This window comes from Chelonoidis abingdonii, chromosome 7 (assembly GCF_003597395.2).
Source record: "Chelonoidis abingdonii isolate Lonesome George chromosome 7, CheloAbing_2.0, whole genome shotgun sequence".
In the NCBI taxonomy this organism is placed as follows: domain Eukaryota; kingdom Metazoa; phylum Chordata; order Testudines; family Testudinidae; genus Chelonoidis; species Chelonoidis abingdonii.
The window spans coordinates 60,662,094-60,688,966 of NC_133775.1; the positions used below are offsets into that span (position 1 = coordinate 60,662,094).

At 45.5% G+C, this 26,873-nt stretch overlaps 1 protein-coding gene across 2 annotated transcripts in view; it reads left to right on the top strand.

Moving 5' to 3' along the window:
• COP1 (COP1 E3 ubiquitin ligase) overlaps positions 1 to 26,873 on the top strand; it is a 212,900-nt gene that overhangs the window by 127,253 nt on the left and 58,774 nt on the right. For both annotated transcript variants that reach the window (XM_075067916.1, XM_075067915.1), the window contains exons 16-17: positions 14,343 to 14,460; positions 25,931 to 26,055. In XM_075067916.1, coding sequence (XP_074924017.1) covers positions 14,343 to 14,460; positions 25,931 to 26,055 — 243 coding nt within the window. The remainder of the gene's footprint in view (positions 1 to 14,342; positions 14,461 to 25,930; positions 26,056 to 26,873) is intronic.

A 26,873-nucleotide genomic window follows, 5' to 3' on the forward strand; every position in this document is an offset into this window, starting at 1 on the left:
TGGGGTTTACCCCTCTTCACCTCTCCCGGGGCCTGGGCTCCTGCCTGGCTCGCCCAGTTTCAAACAGTGCTCAGCCTGCCGCTGGCCGATGCCAACGGGAGACCTCCATGATCGCTGCCTGAAGTGCCTGGGGGAATCCCATCTGACGGACAAGTGCTGTATTTGTAAGTCCTTCAAGCCGTGGACAAAAAAGGAGCAGGACTCTTGCTTGAAGCAGCTCCTGATGGAGGCGGCCCTCACCCCTCCAGCTCCGGCACCGAGTGCCGCGCAGTCCGCACCGGGGAGAAGTGCTTCATCGGCACCGGATACCGCCGGCATCGTCGGGACATCCCGGCACCAACCAACTCCGGCGCAGAAGCCGGCCCGGCATCGCTCCCTCTCTCCGAGGGCCAAAAAGACTAAGGCTCCTGCGGCTCCAACCTCGGCACCGCAGTCTGAGCACGCCAAACCGAACCGTCTGGCACCGACAACTGCCGTGGCGCCGGTAATCTCCGCACCATTGATTCTGGCCAGGCAAGAGCCGTTGAGTCCGGTGCATGACAGCTCCCCGGCACGCGCCTTGGTTGAGCTCGTCGTTCCCACCACGTCGGAGACCTTCTCGACGGCGAGGGAACTCATTGCTCTTACGGAGCCCACCCTGCCTCAACCCCTGGCACTGCCGGTGCGGGTCCTTCCATCAGTGGGGAAGCCTGCCATGGTCAGGCCACCGTCCATCGAGGCAGCAGGCAGACACCTTTCGCGGTCGAGATCTCGGCACCGCTCCCGCTCTTATCGCCGGTCAATATCCAGGCACCACTCGCAGTCCCGGTACCGATCCCCCTCTCGGCACCAGTCGTACTTGCAGCACCGGTCCAGATCTTGATCTCCGGACCGGTATTCAGCACGGCGGTCTAGCTCCTGGCACTGTTCCCGGCGCAGTCGATCACACCGCTGCTCCTTTAGGTCCCGGTCGACCTCCCGGCACCGCGCTGGTCGCAGGTCCCGGTCCACGTCTCGGCACCGGTATGACTCCCGGTACCGCTCTCCGGCCAGGCATGACGTCCGATACCCACCTCACGGAATATCTGCTCCGCCCTGGCCATCGAGACACCCATCCGGATCGTCCTGAGCAGATAGTGCTGTCTATGGAGATTTGGACCTCCCAGGCCCGTGCCCTCCCAGAGTCCCAGGGCTTGGAGCAAGCACCACAGTGGTCCTTCTGGACGCCTTGGGCATATCACCAAGCCCAAGGTGATCCTACGGTAACGTTACGGTCCTCCATGTTGGTCCGTCAGGCACCAGAGGCCACTATTAGTCGTCCTCCTCAGGCTGATACAGACGCTTCAACCGTGACCCAGGACCCTCAGGGCCCCGCAGACACTGACCCCCCTCTGGACCAGGAGTCACAACCCGAACCACTGGTTCCGGGTCTTTCGTCGTCGTCCTCGCCAGATGAGGCGGTAGCGGGTACATCAACCTCGGGCCCGCCCCCCATCGACCTACGAGCCCACCAGGACCTTCTCTGCCGCGTTGCGTTGAGCATCAGCCTTCAGGTGGAGGAAGTCCCGGAGGTGGAGGACCCGGTCGTGGACATACTATCTTCAGATGTCCCGACTCGTGTAGCCCTGCCATTTATCCGCTCCATCCAGGCCAAAGCGGACTCGATTTGGCAATCCCCAGCGTCTATCCCTCCTACGGCCAGAGGCATGGAGAGGAAATATATGGTACCATCTAAAGGGTACGAATATCTTTATACCCATCCTCCTCCATGCTCTCTGGTCGTGCAGTCTGTGAACGAGAGGGAGCGCCATGACCAGCAAGACCCCGCCCCAAAATCGCGGGAGGCTAAACACATGGACCTACTTGGACGCAAAGTATACTCCGCAGGGGGCCTACAGTTGCATGTAGCTAACCAGCAGGCCCTTCTCAGCAGGTACAATTTTAATACCTGGCAGTCCATGGACAAGTTCATCGAGCTGGTCCCGCTGGACTCCCATTCAGAGTTCCAGAGCCTCCTCGAGGAAGGAAAGAAGGTATCTCGGACTTCCCTGCAGGCCTCTCTTGACGTTGCAGATTCGGCGGCCAGGACCGTGGCCTTGGGAGTTGCAATGCAGAGAATATCATGGTTGCAGGTTTCCGGCCTACCCCCTGAACTGCAACACACGATTCAGGACCTTCCATTCGAAGGCCAGGGCCTTTTCTCCGAGAAAACAGACCCTAGACTCCCAGAGCCTCAAGGATAACCATGTCATCATACGTTCCCTTGGGATGCACACTCTGCAGACCCAACGCAGGTCCTTCCGAGCCCAACCTCAACCTCCCTACCCCCCACCACGACCTCGACAGGACTTTACTAGGAGGCGTGGTCGTGTAAACCGCAGACGGCAGTCCGGTTCTCAGGGGGGCCAGAATAATGGTTCCGCCAAGCCACCGGCGGGACCAAAGCAGAACTTTTGAAGGTGCGACCGAGAGCAGAGCACCAGTCCTTTCCCGGAATCCTATCCAGTTCTCCAGCCGTCTTTCCTCCTTCGTCCCGGCATGGACCCGACTAACCTCAGATCGTTGGGTCCTACGCACGGTGGAGTTTGGTTACCATCTCCAGTTTATTTCACCTCACCCCCACCCTCCCCATCCCTCTTCAGGGACCCCTCTCACGAGCATCTCCTCTGGCAGGAGATCCATACGCCTCTCGAAATCGGAGCCATAGAAGAGGTACAGCAAGAGTTCAGGGGCAGGGGGTTTTATTCCCGTTACTTCTTAATCCCCAAGTCGAAAGGAGGTCTTCGACCCATCCTAGACCTCCGTGGGCTCAACGTCTTCCTAAAGAAGTTGAAGTCCCGGATGGTATCCTTGGGGACTATTATCCCATCCCTGGATCCGGGGGACTAGTTCGCTGCTCTTGACATGAAGGATGCATACTTTCATATCTCTGTTTACCCCCCGCACAGATGGTACCTACGTTTTATGGTGCGAAATCGTCACTTCCAATTCACGGTCCTTCCCTTCGGCCTTTCCACTGCCCCACGTGTCTTCACGAAGTGTATGGCGGTGGTGGCCGCCTTTCTCCGTCGTCGGCGCATATGCGTCTTCCCTTATGTCGACGACTGGCTTATTCGCGGTAACTCCGAGACCCAGGTCGCCACCCACGTAGCCGTCATCATGGAACTGTTCGAGCGATTGGGCCTGATGGTCAATATGGCCAAGTCCACTCTCGTGCCCACTCAAAGAATAGAATTCATTGGGGCTGTCCTGGACTCCACGCTCGCAGCAGCCTACCTCCCGCTGAGCCGGTTTCAGGCAATAGTCACCGTCATAGAGAGCCTGCAGACCTTCCCGACGACCTCAGCCCGGGCCTGCCTCAGCCACCTCGGCTATATGGCTGCCTGCACTTTCGTCACCAAGCACGCCAAACTTTGCCTTCGCCCCCTTCTAATCTGGCTGGCCTCCGTTTACCGCCCGCGCAGGGACACCATAGACGTCGTCGTCACGGTTCCTCAGAGCGTCTTACACTCCCTCCGTTGGTGGCTAACCCCCTCCCTAGTGTGTGCAGGCATGCCGTTCCACCCCAGACAACCGTCTACGTCCCTAACGATGGACGCGTCATCTCTGGGCTGGGGGGCTCACATGGAAGGTCGTCGCACGCAAGGCCTCTGGTCCGCCCAAGAGTTGTCATTACACATAAACATCAGGGAGCTACGGGCAGTCCGCCTCGCCTGTCAGACCTTTCTTCACCACCTGCAGGGCCGTTGTGTTCTAGTGCTCACGGACAACACCACCGCGATGCACTACATAAACAGGCAGGGAGGAACCCGCTCTCTCCCCCTTTGTCAGGAGGCGATCCGACTGTGGGAATTCTGTATAGCCCACTCTATAGACCTGGTGGCATCCTTCCTCCCAGGGGTCCAGAACACGTTAGCAGACCACCTCAGCAGGTCCTTTCTTGCCCACGAGTGGTCACTTCGACCGGACGTAGCTCATTCCCTTCCAGAAGTGGGGCTTTCCCCACATAGACCTCTTCGCCTCCCGCAGCAACCGGAAGTGTCACAGGTTCTGCTCCTTTCAGGGTCTCGCCCCGGGCTCGATATAGGACGCCTTCCTCATGTCTTGGTCGACCCACCTGCTGTACGCCTTCCCACCCTTTCCGTTGGTGCACACGGTCCTCGTAAATCTTCACAGGGACAGGGCTCGAGTGATTCTGATCGCCCCCGCGTGGTCCCGCCAGCGTTGGTACACCACGTTGCTGGACCGCTCGATAGCCAACCCGGTTCCCTCTCCATCAGGATCTAATAACCCAGGACTACGGCAGTCTTCTCCATCCCGACTTGCAATCCCTCCACCTCACGGCTTGGCTCCTGCGTGGTTGAGTCACTCGGAGCTACGCTGCTCCACCCCAGTGCAACGGGTACTCCTGGGTAGCAGAAAACCCTCCACTAGGGCTACGTACTTAGGCAAGTGGAAGCGGTTCTCTTGCTGGTGTCAAGCACAGCAGGCGGCACCTGCGCAGGTTCCTATTCACATAATATTGGAATACCTCTGGCATCTCAAGCAGCAGGGTCTCGCGCACTCATCTTTGCGTGTACATCTAGCCGCCATCTCGACCTTTCATCCCGGAGAAGGTGCTTACTCCGTTTTCTCCCACCCTATGGTCTCCAGGTTCCTCAAGGGGCTGAAGCGTCTTTTTCCGCAGGTGCGACGCCCTGCCCCTTCCTGGGACCTCAATTTGGTTCTGTCAAGACTTATGGCCCCTCCGTTCGAACCCTTGGCAACCTGCTCTCTCCTGTATTTATCGTGGAAAGCGGCGTTCCTTGTAGCCATTACATCGGCTAGGAGAGTTTCGGAGCTTCGGGCTCTCATGGTGGTCCCGCCTTACACGATATTCCACAAGGACAAGGTGCAGTTACACCCACATCCGGCGTTCCTTCCCAAGGTGATTTCATCCTTTCACCTCAACCAGGACACATTCCTCCCAGTCTTCTTTCCCAAACCGCACGCATCGCGTAGGGAGCAGCAGTTGCACTCGCTCGACGTCCGTAGGGCACTCGCATTCTACATTGACCGCACCAGATCTTTCCGTAAGACCCCCCAACTCTTTGTTGCTGTGTCGGACAGGATGAAAGGTCAGCCCGTCTCTTCCCAGAGAATTTCTTCCTGGGTCACTGCATGCATTCGGGCTTGCTATGATCTAGCTCACGCCTCTCCAGGCCGTGTTACTGCACATTCCACCAGGGCTCAGGCCTCGTCGACTGCCTTATTAGCTCGAGTGCCTATCCAGGAGATATGCCGAGCAGCTACGTGGTCTTCGGTACACACCTTTACTTCCATTTATGCCTTGGTACAGCACTCAGGAGACGATGCAGCCCTGGCATTGGCAGTCTTGCCTTCGGCACGGGTCAACTCCGACCCACCGGCTAGGAAAGGCTTGGGATTCACTACTGGAAATGGATATGAGAGCACTCGACGAAAAAGACCGTTACTCCTTGTAACTGTTGATTCTTCAGATGTGTTGCTCATATCCATTCCGCACACCCTCTTTCCCACTGGCGGGAGTAGCGGCAAGAAGTAACATGAGGAAGAAGACGGTCGCAGGTTATATCCGTGCGTAAGCAGCGCCACGCCAGGGGCCCCCGCCGACCCGCCGGGTGTTGCTAGGGGAAAATTCTTCCGACGAACGTGCACGCGGCGCGCGCACACCTACTTGGAATGAATATGAGCAACACATCTCGAAGAACAACAGTTACAAAGGTGAGTAACCATCTTCTATGACACCCTGCTGTCCTGGTCGTGAGCTTCTCTGAAGCAGTGTACCAGTTGTTAGCTCTGATGGCGCTGCCAAGAATTCAGTGGCCAGACTTACTTAATGTAACTCAATCGTATTAAAAACTCAGGCAATTCTATGGTTTCCTCAGTTGTTACATTTCCAGACCTAGGCAACAGGGAAAATAAATCCAAAGAAATCTTGAGTTACACATCTCTTATATGGACTTTGGGCTGTCAGATACCAGCACAGCACCTGGGAGAGTCAGCCTGCAGGGAAGACTTGCATTGGTTGCATTATCTCACTTCAGTGCCCCTTATTGGGTAACTGTTAAGCAGGTGGGGCAACCGCTCCAAAACAATACTTAAGAGCTCATTGGACTATGGGTTTGATATTTCTGAAACTGATCGATATATAGACAAGGCACAGTGAGCCCACTATACAGGTGCACTTGTGAAATAAAGAACAAGAACATTGTTTCAGTTCACTGCTGAATCACTAGGGTTTTACTTCAAGAAAAGATTGCTAAGAGTCCCATAAGGTGAAAGAAAATGGTTATTCACAGGAACACTGTCTTCATACAAAGTGACGAAACTCAGTGTAAAAATAGAAGTGAAATACAACAAATAAGTTTTCTGTTTTTAGTTGCAGCAAACAAGTTCTTGTATTTCTGACTGTTTCTCCTAGTACAGGAGAAGGCAGCTTGGATATTAATGTGCTTTCATAAACATTAAGTGATGCATGTAATGAAGATGGCTATGCTAGAGTAAAATTTCTTCTTGTACTGTTGTCATAAGGAGAAGGCAGGGCTTGGAGAAATGAAAGGTGCATATCTGAGCTCTCCCAATGCCATTGGTGGCTCCTAGTAATTATATTCGTACAGACATTGGTGTGATGTAGTTTTATCTCTGTTCTCTCTATTGTCATGTTGCAAGGGGGAAAATAGCATGGTGTTTGTTTAAAAAGTTGACTCTGTTCCTCCTCATCAGTATAAGTGTTCTGTTTAATACTATCAACGTTAAACAGCCCTTTGCTTCCCAACTACATTGAACGCAGCTTTAATTACCTTTGCTACAATGCTCGAAACTCTTAGCTCTCAAGGAACATGTTGATATTGGTGATGGTAAATTGGCTTAACTATGTCATCTTTCTCAGTGGATTCTCACATTACTTTTCTTTGCAGTTCTTCAGTCTCCTGAATTGCAACCTCATAGCAGTTCAGATGATCGCCTTAAAATTGTAGGTATTAAGTATGTACCAATGTTGTAGGCACCTGGAGTGCACCAGCAGGGTTCACAAGGGGCAGTTAGAGCGCAACAGGAAGCTTGTGGTTTGAGCAATGAATCCAATGTTCCAAACCCACTGACAGTCACTGAGACTTGCCTCCTATTAGACCCTCACTGTGCAGTCTGCTCGCGTGGAGAAGCCGAAGGGGCAGGAGGAGGTAGTAGCAGCAAGGGAGAGAGGGAATGCTTCAAAGTAAGGAGAAGGATCATCCCAGTAAGGAGGTCCAGGTCCTAGGACTCACCAAGTTAATTAAGGGTCCTAGATTACCTAGGAAGGCATCTTTTCTAGGATCAGTCCTCCCCTTCTCTCTGTATGGGCATCGGAGGTCAGGGTCCTGGTTTCTGCCAGGAGCTTCCCTAATTGCTTACATATCCCCTATTTAGGTTTCCATCAAGACAAAGGTGTCTTGCATACGATGTCATCTTATTCCTTTTTCTTGTCAGTAACATAAGGGAGGAAGCTTTGAAAAAGCTGTCGGAGATCCCTGAAATTATATCTGTCCCCTCATTTTGTTGCTATTTTTATTCCAGCCAGGGATGTTACCTGTAAGCATTTAAGTTTCCCTTTTTTATCAAGCAATATGGCGTTCATACTAGGCCTGCTTACTAACATGAGCCTTTGGCCAACTTGTGTTGATGTTCAAATTCTGCTAGTCCACTATTCTGTGCCTGTTCAGCAATATCCATTAAATTTGACCAAGCTTTCCCATGGGGGGATTACTACCATTTTCCATCAAGAAGCATCTGCGTTGTGGTGTTTAATCAGAACCTCAGCTTTCTCCACTCTTCAGATTTGGCAGTGGCGTGACCGCATACCCACTGGTTTTATCACCAAGTAAAATTTGTTCAGACATACACTGTATCACTTCAGGATTCTGCTTCTCAGCTGTGTGTATGCTGGACACTCATGCCCAGATTTATTCTGGGGGAGCAAAAAGGTAGCATTAATTACATAAGTGTCTGCAGATAAATGTCTAAATATACTTGATTGGATTTCAACACGTACAGCCTCTCTGGAACAGTAAGCACTTCTCTTGGTACCTGTGAAATCAATACCTCTTAAAAGAACAGAGTGAAAATGCAAAAATGTTAACTCCCTTATCCTGCCTTCCACACATCTGACATTTGTGACTTTATTATTGTTCTCTCCCATGATGATATGACCAGGAGGGGGAGCAGAGCTGACTCACTTAGACTAGGTCTCCTTTGCCTCTGATTTGAAATAATTTAAAACAGCTAACCCAACAATAGACCAAAAAAAGGTCAGGCTTCCCCAAATAACTCTAGTGGTTGTTACTTTCATAATATCTCTCACTGGAATGAAACCAGACAACCAATGTCCAAACTTGAAATTCAGTGGAGGAGCCTTATACAGACAGACGGATTTAAAGGGTCAGTAATCAGACTGCCCTGCCTGGGTACCAAATAAATAAAGCTGAGTTTTAGTACCATACAATACTCCTGGATTAATGTTTTCCAGACACTCCATAGTACCTTCACCTCTTATCGTGAAGAAAATTCCTGTGCAGTGACCACTTTTTTTTTTCCTGCGCACCAGTTACCATAAACAAAATGCAGCCTACCACCTCCAGTCACCTCTGAAGGGACTCTGAGCTGATGGATTGCCAGATATGAGTTTTGGGCACTTTCCTCCAATCCACATATTCTAATTACCTGTACACAACAGACTGGGAGGGTGGGGTGGGGGAGCATATGGTATAATAAAAGCCCCACTTAGTATAATCAGAAAAGCAGAGATTCAAAATGTTAACATCTGCTAAGAAAGGCATTGTGATGCTATACTGTGGGTTGCAAATGAAACTTATACCAGAAGGGTCAGCCAGCCCATGGGCTGATTCTTCCCCACTTGGGGTAATTATCAAGGCCCTGACCTAATTATGACCTTAATCTTAAAGGGTGCTAATCCTTAGATTTAAATTTGACACTCACATTATTTGGAATTATCTTTAGGTGCCCAATTGCTGTCGTGTGTAAATTGGGTAATGTGCAAATGAGCAAATAAAGAGCGGATAGGTAGTACTCCACTGTTTGAAGCAGAATGCAGCAATGCTTTCTCTAACTAAAAGTTACCACGTAAGAGCTATATTCTGTCTCTGACCAAACTACAGTTGTTTCAGTGCTGTGAATCCGGAGTCATGTGTGGCCCTACCTTTGTAGATCCAGACCGTAGTTAGAAAGTAATGTGGTTTTTGCATAGAATGAAATTGGCAACTATATGCAAGAGTGGAGCAAATCACAGTCCAAAGAGTGCTTTGAGAACAGAGAGGTGCTAACAGGCCAATTACTTCATACTTCAGGCACATTAAGGCAGTTGCCTAAACCATAACTAAAACACTATACTGTTGACCCACCATACCTGAAAATTACAGCTAACTTTGCTCCACTCCGAACTTCTGCTACTTGCGTACTAACTGATATCCTATCCTATGTCTCTCTCCACAACCTGTCTGTTTTCTTGAATTTGACATTTTACCTGTCTGACTTCATATACGCCAAGCAGCACACAACCGATATTTGTATACTTAACTGTAAATCATTTAAATAAACAATTGCTTATTGCTTCTTGAAGTGGATTTATAATGTGCATAAAAATTTCAAAAGAATGTAATTTGAATTCTTCCAGTGTTTCCAGAAATGGCAGACTGAGAAGAAAGGCTTGCAATTGTTCAGTGTTTAGCTAACGCTGTGTTAGAAGTGCTAATGGTGGAAGAGATAAAGTAGTTGATGTGGAAAGTGAGTATTACCTAGAGTTTCTGGATGGCTGGATAGATCGATTGTTCTAGCCTTCAGTTTGTGTGTATCACTACTCTAAATGTTCCAGAATCCAGGGAAATGTACAAAACTGCTCATACATTACCCATTCTTCTCTAACCCATATTACAAAAGAAACTGCTTCTGAGGTCACCATTGATTGATAAATATGCACTTTGTGATGAGAAGTTTTGTGGTGGAGAGACACACTTCTTGGTCAGTTGTCACTTATACCTCAAAGCCCAAAACATAGTCTAATCCCTTTTGAGTTACACTATCTTTGAATACTTTGAAGAAACATTATTTAATACAACGATCTGGAGTCTGGGACTTTTCCAATAACTGTAGTTCATCTTGGCTGCTCCTTTTGCCTTCTGAGGCAATTAAAGGAAAACTGTTGTGTGTAGGGTGACCTGGCTCAAAAAACTTGAAGCATTTTTAGAAATGAACAGCATGGGAGCTGCTTCCAGTAACATTCAAGTCAACAGGAATTATTACAGTGATTTAAAACTATATGGTTGATATAGTAACCCAGAATAGGGTAAAGCATTTGTATATCTCAGGCAAATCAGACTGCGTAAGAAATAAGCAAGTTGATAAGGAGGTTGGCATTTGAGTGGCCTTCAGCATAAGGCTTTTGACTGTAGAAAAGTGGATTCAAAGTTGAAACTGATGTAAGTCGGTCAGTCTGCTGGTCTGAGACACAACCTTTGTGTTTATGCACATCGCAATATTGTGGCAAAATTCCACAGAGAATCTGTGTAATTCCAGTGTTTGTGGCTAAGGAAAAAAACTAAAGGCAAATAGCAGCTGGTGCTGCAGGTCAGAATTGAAGTGTGTTTTATAGAGCTGTATGGAAAGCTGAGGTATTATAGGTGGGGGTTTTAAGGGACACAGGCAGAGTTTTGGAAGGGATGTGTGCATGGAGAGGGAACATTCAGTGTTTTTTGGCACTGTACTTGGCTTTTATGATTAGAAGTGTTCTAGACAGTTCACTAATGTCTAACCCAAGATAGAGGGGAATGCCAGAAATTTTACCAGTTGTGGACAATCTCAGAATAGGGCAAAGGGGAGAGGCTTCTGCTGGGATATCTGAAATTTTTATTTTTCTCATTTTGCTTGGTTTTAAAGATCTCTGCTTTCTTAGCAGATCGCATTTTTTCTTGTTTTGTGAAGGTCCATATGGCCTAAAAAAGTCTCTTTAATTGTAAAATGTGACCACCTGTTCGGATTTTAATGAATGCAATGAGCTTTAGTCTTTATATATCTACTTTAAAATAGCTACTTCAGTTTCATTTAAAAAAAAAAAAAAACCACCTTGGTTGGGCACAAATACTTTCACTGCTGAAATAAGCAATTAATAAAGTGGCTAATTTTAGAACCCTGTGGCCTTCCTCTTCCCTTGGACTTTCACTGATCTGAGCAGACAGTGATTGATTGTCCTGTCAGCACAGATAGGTGCATTGTGCTGGAGCCAGATGCCAGCAGGCTTGGGGTTGTTTATTGCCATGTTTAGAAGGTAAGTGCAACTTCGCATCTTATCTGTGAAAATGGATACAACCTCCCATCTACATTAATCTAGCTGCTTATTCCATTTCCCTTGTCACCACACCTCTCCCTGTTACCACCTGAAGTATGAAATCTGGAGCACTCAGAAGGTATCTTCTGTTTAGATAATTACTGTCCAGCTGGAGAGGAGGTTGATTCCAAATAAAAATAGCTTTTAAATGGCTTATACAGTAACAGGTTCCTAATGAAAGACTTGTTGGAACCATCCAGCTTGTTAAAGTAATTGCAGCCAATTCAGAGTTTCAGGGTTGCCAAATCACGCATGTTTGCCAAAATACAGAACAATTACCATATTTAGGCTGGGTTTTTTCATAGGAACCAAAGAGAGTTAGGCCCCAAATCCCATTAATGGGATTTGAGCACTTAATTCTCCTAGGCATCTTTGCAAGCCTCTCCATTACTGAGGGAGCTTGGTGCATCATTTCATTCTGAAGCAGACTACAGTATTAAAACTGAAGAAATTACCTGGGGTTTTGATGGATAGTGGGCTAATATTCAGTTGTAGTAGAAACAATAGTTGAGAGAAAACTGCCAAAAGCTGAAGGCAGTGTTTCAAATGGTTTTGAGTGCCAGTGGTGGTGGGTGCAACAATTAAATTTCAGTACAGCAGAAATTACACTGGAATCTTGTCAAGCAGCTATGTGGTGGAAATAACATGAAGTGACTGGGGTTCCGCAGGGGTCTGTTTTGCGACCGGCTCTGTTCAATATCTTCATCAACGACTTAGATGTTGGCATAAAAAGTATACTTATTAAGTTTGCAGACGATACCAAACTGGGAGGGATTGCAACTGCTTTGGAGGACAGGGTCAAAATTCAAAATGATCTGTACAAATTGGAGAAATGGTCTGAGGTAAACCGGATGAAGTTCAATTAAGACAAATGCAAAGTGCTCCACTTAGGAAGGAACAATCAGTTTCACACATACAGAATGGGAAGAGACTGTCTAGGAAGGAGTATGGCAGAAAGAGATCTAGGGGTCATAGTGGACCACAAGCTAAATATGAGTCAACAGTGTGATACTGTTGCAAAAAAAGCAAACGTGATTCTGGGATGCATTAACAGGTGTGTTGTAAACAAGACACAAGAAGTCATTCTTCCGCTCTACTCTGCGCTGGTTAGGCCTCAACTGGAGTATTGTGTCCAGTTCTGGGCACCGCATTTCAAGAAAGATGTGGAGAAATTGGAGAGGGTCCAGAGAAGAGCAACAAGAATGATTAAAGGTCTTGAGAACATGACCTATGAAGGAAGGCTGAAAGAATTGGGTTTATTTAGTTTGGAAAAGAGAAGACTGAGAGGGGACATGATAGCAGTTTTCAGGTATCTAAAAGGGTGTCATCAGGAGGAGGGAGAAAACTTGTTCACCTTAGCCTCTAATGATAGAACAAGAAGCAATGGGCTTAAACTGCAGCAAGGGAGATTTAGGTTGGACATTAGGAAAAAGTTCCTAACTGTCAGGGTAGTTAAACACTGGAATAAATTGCCTAGGGAGGTTGTGGAATCTCCATCTCTGGAGATATTTAAGAGTAGGTTAGATAAATGTCTATCAGGGATGGTCTAGACAGTATTTGGTCCTACCATGAGGGCAGGGGACTGCACTCAACGACCTCTCAAGGTCCCTTCCAGTCCTAGAGTCTATGTATCTATGACTGCTTTTGAGCATTTGCGATATACATGGACGAGAGGACATGGTTTGAAAAAGAGATAGGGAAACCTCTCCTTTTACCAACATACTCTTTCCATGTTGACATACAAAGAGAAAACGAATCATAGAGGATGTTGAGTATAAATTGACATGTTTCTCATTTTACTGAAGCTGTGCTTGACAGAACCTCCTCTCTAGCCCCAAACAAATGATTTATGTGCTTAGCCAGGTAAAAAGCTGCCTTTGCTTGTTCAGTGGCAGTTTTTGTAACCGTAACCTAATAGGTTTAAATCCAGTTCTCTCTCTAACCACTTGGATTTCCAGACAAACTGGGTATCATTTTTAAGATTCTGAATATTGCCTTGAAATTCCAAGTGAACACACAACTTACTGAATGTCTGTAGCTATTGGCATTAAAACCCATTTAAATTTACTCTTTGTAGTAAACCCCAATTTGGGCATGTTTTGTTTTTGTTTTTTGCGGGGGTGGGGTGGGACATGGTTTATTAGGAGCATAAACTTTAGTTTTCAGTTGAGCTCTAGATCTATCACATCTATGTGGGAATAGGATTTTTTATTCAGTTTCAGCCTACATATAGTGCCCTCTTCCCTCCTTCATTCCCTCCATTTTTAATAATACCAGTCGTTGGTTAAATAAAGATCAGCATAAATAATTGAAAAGTGGGGAAGGAAGGAGTTGATTGATCTTGCTGGACTGAAGAGAATGTTTGGTATGTTCTTGTGTTTGGGTCAGTTGGGTTTTTCCCTGCTCTCTTCTGGGAATTAAGATTTAGCTGCACAGGCATTTTAAAATGTAGTGTTACTTGTGTAGTGGTTCCTTTTATGTGGTTATGACCTTGCAATACATCTCAAATAGTTCTTAAAGGAAGCTAAAATCTTGTCTGCTTTCCCTCATTGGCCAAAATGCCAACTTTCTCTTGATTTGAAATGAAGTTGGAGGGAAGGTGGGAGAGAAAGGAAGCAAAAGTGTAATATGCTAGAGTCCATTTTAGATAAACATGAAAAATCTAGCCATATTTTTCCACCTTCCAAGTTCAGCAGCAGACTAAGTCTTCAACCTATCTAAATCCAGTGCAAACTGTGCTAACAAGCTTCACCTAGGTCAGAGTCAGGAAAACCTCAGAGTGGATTTCAGTTGGAGTTGAGTGGATTTCTGTGCTGCTTCTATTTTAGTAGCTTGTGGCATTGTCTCATGTCAGGTATTTTTTGGTTTGTTTTTTGAACTGATTGATAAGACATACGAGATCAATATCACAAATATCATTACCTCATAACAAGTTTTGCCTTTGTACTCTCTCTTCCCTGCTTGTCTCTAGATCACTGTGTTCACTACTATGATCTTCGCAACACTAAGCAGCCAATCATGGTGTTCAAAGGGCATCGCAAGGCAGTCTCCTATGCAAAGTTTGTGAGTGGAGAAGAAATTGTCTCTGCGTAAGTATTTCCTTTCATTGGGCTAAAAGCATAGGCTCAGAAAGCTGCTAAGAATCATTCTTGACTGTTGTACATACAAGCCTGCGTGGGTGAGTGTATACCACATACTTGCAAATTGTCATTCTGTTAAATAGCAGATTACTGTGCTTTGTAGAACAAAAATAGAAAACAATTTCCGGTCTTAGGCTTTGCTGTCTCATATAGCAAGGAATTCAAGAAAAATACCAATACAGCTAGATTATGGCTTATGATCATGATCCTCTTTCCCCCCACCCCCCCAGTAAAACAGCTGTTCTGGAAGGAGTAGCTGGGTGCCACAGTGTGGTGATATACTAGTCTCCTCCAAAGCCCTGAGTGCAAATTTAACTTGGGTCAGAAAGAAAGGAGAAGAGGGACTAAGTTTAGAGGTCTAATGAACAATTATCCATATTGGAAATCATACCAGAGTTCCACACACCTTGATTAAACCAGCATTTTCTGCTCTAGAGGCCTAGGGCCAGAACAGAATGGGATGTTTTAAGTCAGTACTGAGGTGTGTGTATATATTGGTTCAGTACTACAACATGCAGGATGCTGCAGGTCAAAGTGTCTTATAGTCAGAGCTGTGTGATGGAAACTTCCACAGTGCTTTCCAGTGATGTCTCATTTTAATCAGTTCCATTTCATCTCATTTTCATTAGCATTACTACTCTCTAAAAGATGTACATTTGTTTTTAGAATTTAAAGGGAATTAATCCCATGGTTTTATTGTACTGAATGTTGTGTAGAAGTGAAGTATTTTGGAAAAGTGGAAGGCAGGAAATGTTATAGAGGCATCATGAGATGGCACATCACACATGGGACATAATGACGAAATGGCACTGTGTCGTGCTTGAGAGCTGGCCATCTGAGAGTGCTTATTCCACAACCCTGGGAGGGATATTGATAGAGCTGTCAGCCTCTGATAAGGCAACAGCAGGGTTGCAGGGATTGTGCGTGCAAAGCTGGGAGATCTTTTTCCACTGCATGCTGAAATTAATTTATAAAAAGTAGATTGCTTTCATTTTTAGCTTCTCCAAATTTGGGAGAAGAGATAGTAGTAAGGTTTCTGAGTACCAAAGATTAACTGCTTTAATCAAAATATACATACAAATAAAATTCTCTATTTCCAGCTAAAGTCATTTCATAGATTATATTGATTTGTTCAGCCTTGTTAAGTTAGGCTTTGACCTCCGGCAGTGTTCAGAACTGCCTAATGTTTAGCAGGGTCCATTGATCATGGTGCTGCTTTACAGAGAGTCTGATTTTGATAGAGCAGTGTATTCAGGATAATTTTTTGGAGAGGATGTGAAGTGGAGAAGTGTAAGGTAACAAAGAGAGAGGAACAGTGTTTTCTTCCTCTCCCTGCTATATAGTGGTAGATTGTTCTTGCATTATGGTGCTCGTATCTTGAGCAATGAAAACATAATTAGAGGTTGAGATGAATTTGTTACTATTAAATGCATTCCATCAACAATAGATTTTAAGTATTTTTATTTTGATGAACAAAGATTTAGACTGTATGACACTAAAACACAGAGGTTTAAGTGCCTATATATTAGGACCTTCCTGATGAGTTGACTGATGGCACAAGCAAGCAGAAGCAGTCATAGAATTCTGGCAGCTTAGGAGCTGGGGAACAATTGTGTTGGTGACTCATAGATATGGGGTTAGCTAGTCTGACTGGTAGCAACCCATAGAAGGTACAAGAGCTTATGTTTAAAATCAGTAGTAGTAGCTGCCCTAATAATACAAGGAGCCCCTATATCTCTGGGAGGGCAGGCAATGTAAAATTGTAACCCTTCTCCATTTCTAGAAATTACTGCAGCATGGTACAAATGTGAAAGCACGGGAAAGGGAAATGTCTGACAAATTCTCTTGGCTAAGGCTTATAAGATCAAAGGAGAACACACCACCTTTTTTGAGTGATGGTCCTGATGTGTATTCTACTGTGGGGAGTCAGTCAATTCTTGAAAACAGTGTTCATTGTTCTTCTCATGCACCCTCCAAACAACAAGATAGAGAGCAGAGTGGACTGACTGCCTGTCCAGTTCTGTCTCCACATGGCCTGGATTGGCTCCTCCAGTGTGTCAAGAGCTTTGTCTTCCTTCATTCTTCAGTTTGTAAATAGTTTAGACATTTACTCTATCATTTAAGTTTTATAATTAGATAGAACCACTGTCCTGGGGAACTCTCCTTTCTGCTCGTCCATATTCTGTTGCGCTTCCAGGCTTCAAAATACTTCCCTCTTCTTCCCTCATATATCTGCCTGACTCAGCAAGGAGTGTACCTCCTGCCACGAGGTCTGACTTGGGAATGAGGGAATCTGCTCGAACAGATCCTCTGTTGAGGGACTTGTCAAGAAGGCAAGGAGTATTATCATAACCTTGAAAGCAAATCCTCCAAGTCTACTCCAAAGAAGTCAGATACAACCCTACCTAAGTTGAGCAAGTCTTTCTGCATGTCCGAAGTCTCGGGGTCATGACAAGAAAACCCACAAATCCAGGGCTCCGGTACCATACCGTGTGCTGGGAGCAATGGTGCCTCTCGTACCAACTAAACCTAAACACTGGGAACTGACAGCACACACACAAAGGCACCATCAAGCGTCTCAGCCACTGAGGGTAATAATTCTGCCTTGCCTGACTGGAGCAAATTGTAACTGTTCCAGCTCAGTTGGTTCAGGCAGGCAAAACCCCTCACGCTCCAGAGAGAGCAAAGCATTATGCTCCACTTGATGACATCTTTGCTCTCCTGGATCCCCAGTCTCCATTGCCAACAGGTCCTTCCCTCATGAGGGAGGACCTGACTCCACTGGGAGATGCATCTTGTGGGAGGCATCTGTCTCCCAATCTATCATCCAGTCATGGTTTCCCTCCAGCAGAACTGTCTGTACCGCTGATAGATCCAGAATCGTCCCTTTCTTGGGAGTCTCTGAACCGCCTGATGAACCAGTCTCCTCCTATTAGGCATGCCTTCCCAGAAAAGGGACCCTGTCATGGGGTCCACTCACTGAGTGCAGCACCCCCTTCAGCCTGTCCTGGGGATTAGCTCCGCCTGCTTGCACTCTCCTTATGTTGTTTTCTTCTCCCGTCTTGTCTTGCTCTGCTGCCCCACTCCTGGGTCTGCAGCTTCCTCTCTGTGGCTTGGGCCTCTGGCCAGGTCAGTAAAATCCTCCCCTTCCGGAGAATTCAGTTTTTCCAGACTTCCTGTCTGGTTGGTGCCTCCAGTGCCCTTGCTACTCCAGTGGCTAATAAGGGAACCTAGGCCCACCCTCTACACTGGGTTCCAGCCCAGGAATCTAAACAAGCAGCCGCAGTTTGTACAGTTCCACATCTTGCTACTGTTTCCCTGGGCTTCTTCCTTCTGTGGGTGTGATAGCCTCCAACTCGCTCCACTCAAAGAGTGACTAAAGCTTTTCTCAGCAGCCCCCTGTCTGCAGATAGCTACCTGGCTTTATACAGGCCCTGCCTCTTCCTGCACAGGTGAGCTTGTTTCCAATCAGTGGTGTCCTTATAGCCTAAGTATCAAGGGGTAGCCATGTTAGTCTGGATCTGTAAAAGCAGCAGAGTCCTGTGGCACCTTATAGACTAACAGACATATTGGAACATGGGCTTTCGTGGGTGAATACTCACTTCCTCGGATGCATCCGATGAAGTGGGTATTCACCCACGAAAGCTCATGCTCCAATATGTCTGTCAGGCTTCAAGCAGGGGAGCCTTAAGCTATAAATAGCAAAGAGTCCTGTGGCACCTTATAGACTAATTAGCAGATTTGGCTCACTTGGCCTAATTCAGCTCTTTCAGGGCTAATGCGAGGAGTCCACCCCATCAGAGACCCGGAGCACTCTGGAACCAACCTCCACCTCTACAACTGCCTCAGAATGCCATGGGGACCTCTACAACCACTCTTTGACATGAATTACTGGCTATACTGGGGACCATGGCACCTGTACTATCCCACAGTCGACATAGTGTTCTGGAGTTTGTCCACACCTCCCCTCGAAAAGGACAGTCAAAGCTTCCTCCTGACCCCAAGGAAGATTATGAACCATATCCAGTGGTGCTGATGGTACCAACGAGACCATTGTCACCTCTGGTGAAGCAGTCACTGCAGTGTGTCCATACCTGTTGATGACCATAAGCAGTTCCAGGGATTGTTACGTACGGTTTCAGAGGAGGTACAGATTTCCCTTGAGGAAGCTCAGGATCCTCAATATAAACTCCTATACATCCTCCAATCCTCCAGATCCAGCCAAATAGCACTTCCTGTTGTTCAAGATATTCTGGAACCAGATAGAACAATCTGGCATTCACCAGCCACTTATGCCCTTACCCCTAAAGGGCAGCAAAACGTTAGTTTGTCCTAGCCAAGGGGTGGAATTTTTCTTTCTAATCGTATTTCTAACTCTTCTGTTGTCCAGGCTTCCATGGAGAAATCTAGACTGGATCACTGTAAATCTGCTTCATTTGAGAGAGATGGTAAATGATTGATTTATTGGGAAGGGAAATCTTCACTTCTACTAGCTGTCAATTCAGAATACCCAGTCACGAAGCACTGATGGCCAGTTATGATCACCTGAACTATTCCTAATTCATGGCACTCATTGTCTAACTTCTGCAACAGTTTAGAGCTCAATTACAGGCTCTCATTGAGGAACGCAAGTTGGTTGTCTTCAACCAGCAGTAGATGCAGCAGATACATCTTCAAGAGCAATGGCTACTGCCATTGTGATGTGACATGAATTTTGGTTTCATGCTGCAGAGTAGCCCAAGGAAGTCCAGAACGCCATGGAGGGACCTGCCCTTTGATGAAACTCATCCTTTTAACCAAACGACAGATGAGTCCTTGCACATTACAAAGGACTACAAGGCTGCCTTCTGCTCTCTGGGAATATATAAACCTGCCCCAAAGAGAGAATTCCACAGGCAATAATACAAGCCTAGACTGATGGACCAATAAGTTTACATCCAGTAGCCTTATGAGCCACCCCATAAGAAACAAAAAGGTTCAGAAGTCCCATTTTCCCTCACTTTCTATGGCAATATCATCATCGCTAACCCAGCCCTCATCTAAATAATATTTTTGATGGGAGCTGGAGTGCTGCAAACCAGTGATGCCACCACCTGCTGGTTCCCACACACCCTTTGGAGTTCATCTAGCACTTTTACCACAACTGGAGTACAATAACAGTGGGCAAGTACAGGAACTAATTGTCATCCATTCTGGCTATGCAATCAAATTTGCATCCCTGACCCCTCCAAAGTCCCTATCCTCACACCTTTTCAGGGGTTGATCTCATGAGGAGATTCACAAACGAGGCAGAAGCCCTCTTACTGCGAGGAGCGATAAAGCGGTACTTCATATCAAGGAAAGGGTTTTTACTCAACATACTTCCTAGTACCCAAAAAGAAGGGAAGCTGAAGACCCATCCTCAATCTCTGTGTTCTTAACTTCTTTATTTGCAAACTGAAATTTTGCATGGTCACACTGGCATTTATAATTCCATCCCTGGAAAAAGATACGTTATTTACAGCTCTCGATATTAAGAACTGGTTCTTTCACATGGACATTGACCCCACACTCAGATGTTTTCTCAGATTCATGGTGGGCCTCAACCATTTTTGATAGTGTGCCTCTTTGGCCTCACAACCATCCTCAGGGTCTTTACCAAGGTTGTCTTAGTAGTAGTAGAAGCAGCCCATATCAGGCATTGGGGCTTCCCCTACCTTGACGACTGGCTTCTCAATCCCAAGGTGCCTCTGAGTTGACTTAGCCAGTGCTTCATTTCTTGTCTCCCATGGGGTCATTGTAAATTCAGAAAAGTCTGTCCTCACTCCAACAGACTTCTGACTTATTCAGAGGGTCCCTCAATTCAGGCATGGCAAAGGCTTGTGCCAAAGGATTTGTTCCAAGTAATGAATGACCTCATAGATGAGATCATGAGCAACTCTTGAACACCAGTAAGAATTTCTCTACTGGGATGTATGACTTCATGTACTTAGAATCTGACGAATGGCATAGCATATCTTCATTGCCTGCAAGCGTGTTTTCAAACCATGTACCCACCAAACAGTCCATGAGCATCATAGTAACTTGTTTCCACCAAAATAAAATCTGTATTGTGGTGGAAGAATCCCCAGCAGGTATGCATGGACATTCCCTTCCTTTCCTCCTCACCAGATCGGATAATCATTAAATGCCTCCCTTTTAGACTGGGGAGCTCACATGGACAGCTGCATGTTGTAGGGTGCTTGGACAGCCCGAGAAGCCAGAATGCACATCAACATTTTGGAATTATGGGCTGTCCAAGAGGCTTGCAAAGCATTTCTACTATTCATTCAAGGTCACCATATCCTTGTAATGTCAGACAGTATGTGCTTTTTGATGTAAAAGACGGTTGTCAGAGTGAGATCTATTCCCCTGTGTGTGAAAGTGGTCACTCTATGCAACTGGTGCATCAACAATCAAATCACCTTGTCAGCAGCTTACCTTCCTGGGAATCAAATTGTGGTGGCTAACTCCCTCAGCAGACACTTTGCTATCAACTATGAGTGGGAGTTACATGACTCATTAGTGAACAGTGATTTTGCTCTATGGGAACATGTTCACCTCTCAGTGAAGAGTTTCAGAGTAGCAGCCGTGTTAGTCTGTATCCGCAAAAAGAACAGGAGTACTTGTGGTACTAAGGTGCCACAAGTACTCCTGTTCTTTTTCTCAGTGAAGAGAAAGTGCAACATATATTCTTCCAGAGGAGCCCTAGCACATCATTCTCAGCGATGCTCTCCTTCTGTGGTCAGACCGACCATCTGAATTTTGCATTCCCTACCTTGCATTCCTTGTCTTAAAGAAAATTAGTCAGTACAAGATACGAGTCTTCTTTATTGTCCCCAACTGACCCCACAGTTTTGGTCCCTGAGTATCTTGCGAATGTTGTCTTGATTGTCTATCAACATTCAGTCTTTTCCAGTCTGCTGACCCAGGCAAAAGATGGAATCAAGATCCCAGTCCCCCCAGCACTTTGTCTCAAGGCCTGAATTTTGAATGGGCATCAACTCTGTGTTCTTGCTCTCTAGCGGAGCAAAGCATTCAAAGATTCCACTAGCAAATGCTATTTAGCCAAGTAGAAGCATTTCTCTTTGTGGGCACGAAAAAAAAATTATTCCCAAAAGCTGCGAGTATCTCTACCCCCCGCCCCCGCGCCTTATTCTGAACTGTCTTTTCTCTCAAAACAGCTAGTCTTTCTATTAACTCTTTATCATAGAATCATAGGACTGGAAGGGACCAAGAGGTCATCTATTCCAGTTCCCCTGCACTCAAGGCAGGACTAAGTATTATCTAGACCATTCCTGACAGGTATTTGTCTAACCTGCTCTTAAAAATCTCCAGTGATGATTCCCTGACAGGAAGTTTTTCCTAATGTTCAACTGAAACCTCCCTTGCTGCAATTCAAGCCCATTGCTTCTTGTCCTATCCTCAGAGGTTAAGAACAACAATTATTCTCCCTCCTCCTTGTAACAACCTCCTTTATGTACTTGAAAACTGTTATCATGTCCCCTCTGTCTTTTTTCCAGACTAAACAGACCCAATTTTTTCAATCTTCCCTTATGGATCGTGTTTTCTACACCTTTAATCATTTTTGTTGCTCTTCTCTGGACTGTCTCCAATTTGTCCACATCTTTCCTGAAATGTGGCTCCCAGAACTGGACCCACTATTCCAGTTGAGGCCTAATCAGCGCAGAGTAGAGCAGAAGAATTACTTCTCGTGTCTTGCTTTCAACACTCCTGTGAATATATCTCGGAAGGATGTTCTCTTTTTTGCAACAGTGTTACGCTGTTGACTCATATTTAGCTTTTGATCCACTATGACCCCCAGATCCCGTTCCCCAATACTCCTTCCTAGCCAATCATTTCCCATTTTGTACTTGTGCAGTTGATTGTTCCTTCCTAAATGGAGTACTTTGCATTTGTTCTTATTGAATTTACTATTTACTTCAGACCATTTTTTCCAGTTTGTCCAGATCATTTTGAGTTATAATTCTATCCTCCAAAGCACTTGCAACTCCTCTCAGCTTGGTGTCGTCCACGAACTTTATAAGTGGTACTCTCTGTACCATTATCTAAATCACTGATGAAGATATTGAACAGAACTGGACCCAGAACTAAACCCTGCAGGACCCCACTCATTATGCCCTTCCAGCATCGCTGTGAACCACTGATAACTACTTTCTGGGAATGATTTTCCAACCAGTTATGCACCCACCTTATAGTAGCTCCATCTAGGTTGTATTTCCCTAGTTTGTTTATGAGAAGGTCATGTGGGACAGTATCAAAAGCTTTACTAAAGTCAAGATTTATGGTCCACCTGGCAGCAGTCAGTGCATACCACTCACCTTCACATGGTTGCTCATTTTTCACTCACCCACTGACTACTAGATTCTGGAAGGGTCTAATCCGAACCTTTCCGCCAGTAATGAAACCGTCTCAGTGGGACTTAATCCTTGTTCTTTAAGTGCTTACTATGCCTCCCTTCGAACCACTAGCTGCATGTTCCATGTCTCTCCTGTCGATGAATGTTGCATTCCTGGTAGCCATCACCTCAGCCAGGAGGAGGTGTGCTGAGAGCACTGTTGGCAGATCCACCTTACGCTATATTCCCTAGAGACACAATTTCATTTACATCTTAAGTTCACCCCCACAGTAGTTAGAGTTTCGACTAATCCAGTCAATTCACTTTCCTATTTTTTCCTGAACCAGAAGCATATGACAAAGAGTAGACTTAATTCCCTTGAAATGCGACAGTCCTTAACCTTTTCCCTGCAAAGGACATAGCCAATCAGAAAATCACTGAGACTCTTTATCGCCTTAGCCGGAAGAGTCTGAGGTCAAACTAGATCCTCTGAGGATTTCTAAATGGATCTCAGGCTGTATCTTACTCTGTCAGCTGTTGCATCTTCCTCCCCCTCAGAGGGAGAGGGCTCCTTGTACAGGAACACAAATGACATCAGTGGCAAACCTAATCCCCGTCCCTTTACATTAATTCTTATGGGGAAATTGGATTTGCTTAACATCGTTTCACTTAGTCGCATTTTTCAGGAACATAACGACAATGTTAAGTGAGGAGTTACTGTTCTTGAGTAGTGCCTGTCAGTCAGTCACAGCGGAATACACAAAGGGGCCATTACTTGAAGGAGAAGAGAGAGTTACCTTACTGTAACTGAAGATACTTCTAGATGCGTGATCCCTATCTATATTCTTCCTGCTCTCTTCCCCTCTGCTTTGGCTTATTCTTGGATTCACCGTACAGAAGAAACTGAAGAGGCACTTTGTCTGCTCCATTCTTTATCACCTGGGTTGGAGGCATGAGAGGAGAGTGAGGGTGCATGCACAGACCAATGGAGAATGCTCTCAAAAATTCTTCAACTCTGGTCACATGGAGCACATGCATATGCCCAGTGGAATACAGGTAAGGGCCACACGCACCTTGAAGAACCCCCAGTTAGCATAAAGTAAGTAATTTTCTCTCTTCCTGAGTCCCAGTAACAAAAGATATAAATCAAAACATTGACTCTGATTTTATGCTATTGTTACAAATGTCTGACAAATCAAACTACACCTCTCTCCTCATCTGTTATAATTGTAACTTTGTTTGAGGTCTGAGTAAGGTTTGCATGAGTTACTACATGCATGTTGCAGTATGTGGGGGTTTGGGGTATATTTTGGAGATAAAAATGTTTGTTCCTGTGGAGGCAGGAATTGTACCATTGGCGATAATTCTATGGGTGTCACAGAATGAGAGATTTTCCCCTTGTTGCTTCCTGAATTATAAGGGTTTGGGTGACTTGGGATGTGCCTGAAGCAATATTATCTGCTTTTAAACCATTTTTGTCTATGGAAATATATTGATTAGCATATGCATACTAGATTGGCATGTTACTCACTTGTGAGTAAGCTGTGAGAGTGTAATGCTAATAAAACCTCTATTCTATGCCATCATGGAGTCTTCGTATACCACTTACTGCAATGAAAAATCTGAGTTAAGTATTTTTTTTTTCTTATCCCTCTGCTTGGCATTATTACCCCAAGTTCTAATATTTCAGGACTCTGATGGAGAGAAGAATTATGATACATTTTAGAAACTACCCAGATACTTTATTCACAATGGACCTACTGAGTCAAGAAAAGCTGTGGTCTTTTGCAGCACTTGGAAATTTCCCTTTTCCAGAGATATAAACCTTCCATTTCTAGTTCTAATGGGTTGAGATGCTGAAGGCTTGCATTGTTAAAAGTAGTCCTAATGGTGATAACTTAATGATCTGTGTGCAATTGAATCAGTCAAAGATACGTAGTAAATGAAACTATCACCACCAATTTGTAGGCAATGGAGTGGGTTGAAAATATATTTGAGTTGTACAAGAAACTTTGGGGCAGGAACTGCACCTATACCTAGAACAGTGGGACCTGATTCTAGTCATGGGCTCTGGATGCAACCATACTATAAATATTTAATATTACTGTAAAACCCTGAGGCATAATGAGGACAGGACAATACTGGGAGATCCAAAGAACTGAGTTAACTTGTTTTTCCCACTTCCTTGGATAGTGATGGAATAGAGGAGCTTAACGTGGGGTAGTATTTGTGGAGGACACAAGTGAGTCAGTAAGAAGAATTTGAATGAGGAGAAGTATAAAAGCCTTTTGCAGTGGGATTGGAAGGTCATTCCGTGCATTGAGGGCAAAGAGAAAGAAGACATGAAGGCTGGAGTCAATGGAAAAAGGGCTGTTAAGGCTAGTTTTATTTGTGGGTTAAAGGGAACATGATAAATGAGATCAGAGATGTTAACCCTGCCCAGAACCTGTGCAGAGGCTTGAGGGCAGACTGAGAAATAGGGGATGCAGTGGAGGGATTTAAAAATAAGTGACATCTCATAAACAAGAGGTTAATTTTAGCTGCTGAGGTTTAGATGGACTAGAGGTGAGTGCCATACTTACAGGGAACCTACGGGAGGAGGTCACAATATTCAAGGCGGGAGGTAAGCGCGTGGACAAGTATTTTCACTAGCAGGGCAGAAAGGAAGAAACAGATTATGGCTATATTGTAGAGGAAGAAACATCTGATAATGTCTTGGATGTGTGGAGATAAGAAATCAAAGATGGCCCAGGGTTATGAGAGTGAGTGAAGTGGAGGACAGTGGTATTGACAACAGCATTGGAGAAAGGAATAACCTTGTTGGGACAGTTTTTTGTGCAGCCTAGTCACCCATTTGACAGGCTTTAATCTAATGTGATACTTTCACTGGTTCACTTTGAGCAAGACATGAAATCATGTAAAACCTCCTTGAGTTCATCAAGTATGCTGTGTGAGAGTTGTATCACACTAAGGAATCACAATTCAAATTGGGGTCCCCTGTCTCATGGTAGTATTCTGACTTTTCTGTACTGATGATTGCAGGTCAACAGACAGTCAGCTGAAGCTGTGGAATGTAGGGAAACCACACTGTCTGCGCTCTTTCAAGGGTCACATCAATGAGAAGAATTTTGTAGGCCTGGCGTCCAATGGAGACTACATTGCCTGTGGTGAGTAGAGCGTCCACCCAAAGAAATATTTTCATGGCTCCTCAGGGCTTGCACTACTTCTAATGAAAAGTATGCATAAAAATGAACTCAGTACTTGAGACATCTTAGAAAATACAGGATTATTCTTAGCCTCTCCCCTCAGCCTTTGCCCTAGAGAATAGTATAAAAAATAGTAGCTGTACAGCAGTGTGCACTTACTCTGTTCTGGCCTAACTTACATGATTTGCTTTAACCACCAGACTTTAACTGGAAAGCCCACAGGTAAGTTCACAGTCCCTACATAGCTGACATGAATATGACATACGTCTCTTAAAAATAATAATTGAACTGAAAAAATCCCTCCAAGTCCTTTTAGGGAAGGTCAGGATTCTATACCAGTTGGATGATCCTGGGGGTTGGCAGTCTTGTGTGTCATTTAGCACAGCACTCTACATAGACAAACCAGTCCAGTTCCCTATATTCAGACAGCTTTCTAGAAGACTAAATCTTTTTAAAACCACAACTAGCTTCCACAGAGATTGCTCTCTTCCTACTGTTAAAACTGGCAGTCAGACCTATGTAAGTCTGCATCTCCTACTGCAGTGCACAATGGTGGACTTGCCTCTCTGGGATAGTTAAACCAATTATTGCTGGATTAGGAGTTGAAACAATTCCAACACTGGTGAAAAGATCCCCCTAAATGTTGCTGCTGTGCTGCCATCCCCCATCTGAGTTCCACTGACATCTGTGCAATTTGCACATGGGGTCTTTAATTATGCTCCATGCCTTTTCGAGTATCTGCCAAAGTTATGGAACAAGGTTAAAGTCTTACCAGAACA